At 35.7% G+C, this 3,958-nt stretch overlaps 1 protein-coding gene across 1 annotated transcript; it reads left to right on the forward strand.

Moving 5' to 3' along the window:
* The first annotated feature begins 590 nt into the window (after positions 1 to 590).
* LOC112733866 (uncharacterized) lies at positions 591 to 3,958 on the forward strand. Its single transcript, XM_025782964.1, has 5 exons — positions 591 to 806; positions 2,089 to 2,253; positions 2,528 to 2,620; positions 2,908 to 3,108; positions 3,788 to 3,958. Exons 1-5 carry the CDS (start codon positions 591 to 593, stop codon positions 3,956 to 3,958), a joined length of 846 nt encoding a protein of 281 aa, XP_025638749.1.

Raw genomic sequence — 3,958 nt, forward strand, 5'->3', positions numbered from 1 at the left:
GCCTTTTAGGATATACTTTTATTCAATATAATTTGTGGGAATACTGAAAAAAAATTGGTTGATGTACTAACTACTTTGTTTTTAGCACACGGATGGAACACATGATACAGGTGCAAATACTTCTAGTGCACAGCGACATGCTAGAGTGCCTCCACCTCCGCATTCTGGCAATGGTGCTCGACAATCCTGTGTTAACGCTATACCGTTTAGACCACCGCGCAATGAAGCACAGCTGGCTCCGTCAAGTGACATTGGGGACGCTCGAGCTCATGCGACAAGTAAAAAGCATCCGGATTTACATGAAGTTGTAGATGACCATTCAGAAGATGAAGACTATGACCCGGAGGTGGATGAGGTCGAGTCGTTCGATGACCATGTGGACGACTTATTTGCTGCACATGAAGTTGAACGCTAAGGCAATGCCAACGGAAAAAAAAAGGACACCGATTATTGGGTTGTTGATGTCATGGTATTCTTTTGATGCTTGTTTCTTAGAAAGTGTAATTACTCTTCTCCGTGCATTCTAATTCGCTTAGTAAACTAACATTTAAAGTTTGTTCCCTCTGTTAGAAAATGGTGTGACTTATTGTATGGAGCTGATTGTTAAGGAGGCATTAGCACTTCCTCCTGGAAAGAAGATCGTGCTAAACCATAACAGAGAGTTGCAACAAGTTGGTCAGGCAGCGGGACTATTGAGCGAGTTCTTGGGGACATTGGCGTCTGATTTTCAACAGTTACCAATTTGTGAAAAAAGTTGGAAGACAATGAGCAAGGCTTCCAAGGAGCATGCCTTTGACAAGTTTAAGGTAATGTTTAGTTTGTTTTTTTTTATAAAGTAAGGCGTTACCAATACTTAGTGTAAAATGCTTTTTTTTATCTATTAAATAAACACTACAAGGAAAGATTAAGATGCACACACATGATATCGACCATACATATTTTTTATAGAATATCGATAAATTTCTAATGACTTTTTTGTATAGTGTAAATTGCAGTACATTATTATATAACTTAATCCTCAATTAATCCGGTCCTTCGTGTATAGCAATGTAACTAATAGTGGTAGTAATAATAATAAGAATAATAATGAAAAAACTTATAAACCTCATGAGAATGTTAAAGCTGCTCCTTTTGTAAACAATTAGAAAGTGAGTAGCTATAGGTTATAATTTTCGGTTAAATGAAAATGTCAGGGGAAAATAAATATGGAACACATTTGCTCGTAGTTGATTCTGTTACCTTCCTAACTTTGAAATTTTTAATATTTTGTGGTTTTAATTATTTGTTGAGAGATTATTTAATTATTTCCTAGCTATGGGGTTGCTGTTTTTATGTGCTGCTATTCTCTATTAGTAGGTGGATTTCTTTGGTTTTCTATTTTTTTTGTTTTAGTCTGGTAAATTAGAGAAGGATAGTGCATGTTGAGTTTTTTTTGTTCACTTCTTTGAATTTTGTTGCCGAGAATCAATCATGTCTAATGATGTGTCTTTTGATAATATGTAAGTCTGTTTAAGGTGATTAATTATTATATGTTTTCTTTATCTTACTATATTGGTCTGCTCCTTGTCAACCCTCCCGACCAAAAACCCCTTCACATTTCAACTTTGTTATTGTAGTCCATGCTTGTAGAAAGCTATTGTAAAAGAGATTCAGCCTGATTCCTTTAATAGGATTTGAAGGGTTCCTTTGCCAAAACGTTCTAACGGATTGTATTAGTAACTAGAATCATTATTTAACGAAGTGATATATATTTGATCACTACTAAGCTGGTCCAGCAAGGGAGATTCAGTTCATACTTTGAAGGTGATTAGGCATGCTTATATTGGAGGTGATTCTTGCTATTTATATGCTTATATTGGTTGTCAAACTTGTATTTTGAACTTAGCCTTTAGGATAAAGTTTTCATGGTGAAAAGTTCTCAATCATATTTATTTGTGTGTTGAGTTGATCAATCGTGTATATAGGTTCTTCTGTGATGTAGAATGGATTTGGAGTTAAAGTTAATGGTTACAATGACGGTGTGAAAGCACTGATGTCAATATCGTTATCATCTTTATTGTGTTATCTTATGATCTGAACTACTTGTAGCGAGTCTTCCACTACGAGGATGATGGAAGAGGGATCATAAAGCGGGGAATTGTACAAAGAATAGGAAGTTCCTGGAGGAACGCAAGAAATCATTTGTTCCGTAAGGTTTATGACGAAGAACTGACTTTTGAGAAAAACCTCAAGCGTAAGCCAGCAGGAATAGAGGCAAATCACTAGAAAAAGTTTCTTGAATATCGGTTGAATGAGGACACACAGGTAACAAATATTTAGTTGATATTTCATTGTATTCGATTTTAAATCGTCATGAATTACTACTAAATATGCTGAATTTATTGTGATAGTGAAAAAACTACTACCAAAAAGTTCATCACCTTATCCTTTTTTGTGTTTCCTGAAGTTGTACATGCCTGACTTATAAAACCATTAAATGTGTAGTAATTTATCCCGATAACATTTATGTTTGTCGTTTTATGTGTAGGAAAAGTGTAAAAAAAATTTCATTAATCGTTCAAAGCAACTGTACACACATACCAGAGATTCTAAAACGATGGCAAGAAAGAGACACGAAGAAGTAATTAATTTAAATTCAATTCCAGAATGGTGACGTGTTTATGGTAATATAGTGTTATCTGTTTAATGATTGTCTGTTGATGATTGTTATAGGAGCTACGATAGGAAAGGCCTATTGGTAGAGGAGAGGGATGGACCATGAGTCATAAAAAAAAGAATGGTTTGTATATGAATGAAGATGCGCGTCTGATTGGGGTAAATCATGTTCTTTACTTTTTAAAATTTTCTCTTTGCAATTACTACCGTTGAATTTAAATTAGTGTAAATCCGGATCTCACATATTTGCAGAAAGCAATTGAACATATTGAGAGCCAAGACCCCTCCAGCAAGGAATTTTCACAGAATGATTTCCTTGCACAAGTGCTTGGAAAGGAGCACCCAGGAAGAGTTCGTGGACTTAATTTTGGTCCATGTCCCAGTCAGTGTTTTCGTAACATTACACAGCAGTCTAACTACGGTGTACAGATTGAGGAGTATCAGATGGAGATTGTAAAACTTAAGGCGGAGTAAACAGAACTCAAGGCAGTAGCAGAGAAAAAGGCAAAGAGACAGAGAATGGAGGCAGAGGCAGCAGAGGAGAAGGCAAAAATGCAAACTATGGGAAATTTGTTAAGATACATAATCCAGCAACAAGGAGGTAGTTTGCCACCTGAAATAGCTGCAGATTTGGATTCTTTGAGAAGTACACCAACCTCATCCCATTCAAGATGATGTGCGGGCAGCTAATGATTTGAATTATGAATGTTGGAATCTGAATACTCTTTAATTTTTCACTGTCATAATGACTTTTGAGATATTTATTTGTAGTTTTTCATTTTGGTGACTTTATTTGTAGTTTACAGTCATCGATGCACTGAATTCAAATAACTATTATAATGATTCACTTTTGCATATATTTTTGTAAAGTTTCGTGTGTTGTAGTTTGATTGGCTGTTAATTATTTTAATAAATTAAAGCAACTGAGTGGAAGAACGTATAAAGAATAAAAGAATTGGCATATTTTAGTGTAAATTCGGGTTTTTTTTTTTTAAAAAAAAGTGTAACTCTACATTTGGCAGCGGTTTTAAATCCGCTTCTATATCTTAACAGAATAATTCAACGGCTAGCATTTTGCAGCGGTTAACAACCGCTGACATCTCCAAGCAGCCATATTCTTACGATTTTGTAGCGGAAAGAACCGCTGCAAAATTATACCGCTGCAAAATACCATTTAGCAGCGGTTGTTCCAGCGGTTGTTATTAACCGCTGCAAACGGTTTAGCCGCACGCTATCTTTCAGCGGATATATCAACCGCTGCTATCCTGTGCATAACCGCTGCTATTTGCCGGATATGGTGTAG

This window comes from Arachis hypogaea, chromosome 13 (assembly GCF_003086295.3).
Source record: "Arachis hypogaea cultivar Tifrunner chromosome 13, arahy.Tifrunner.gnm2.J5K5, whole genome shotgun sequence".
In the NCBI taxonomy this organism is placed as follows: Eukaryota; Viridiplantae; Streptophyta; class Magnoliopsida; order Fabales; family Fabaceae; genus Arachis; species Arachis hypogaea.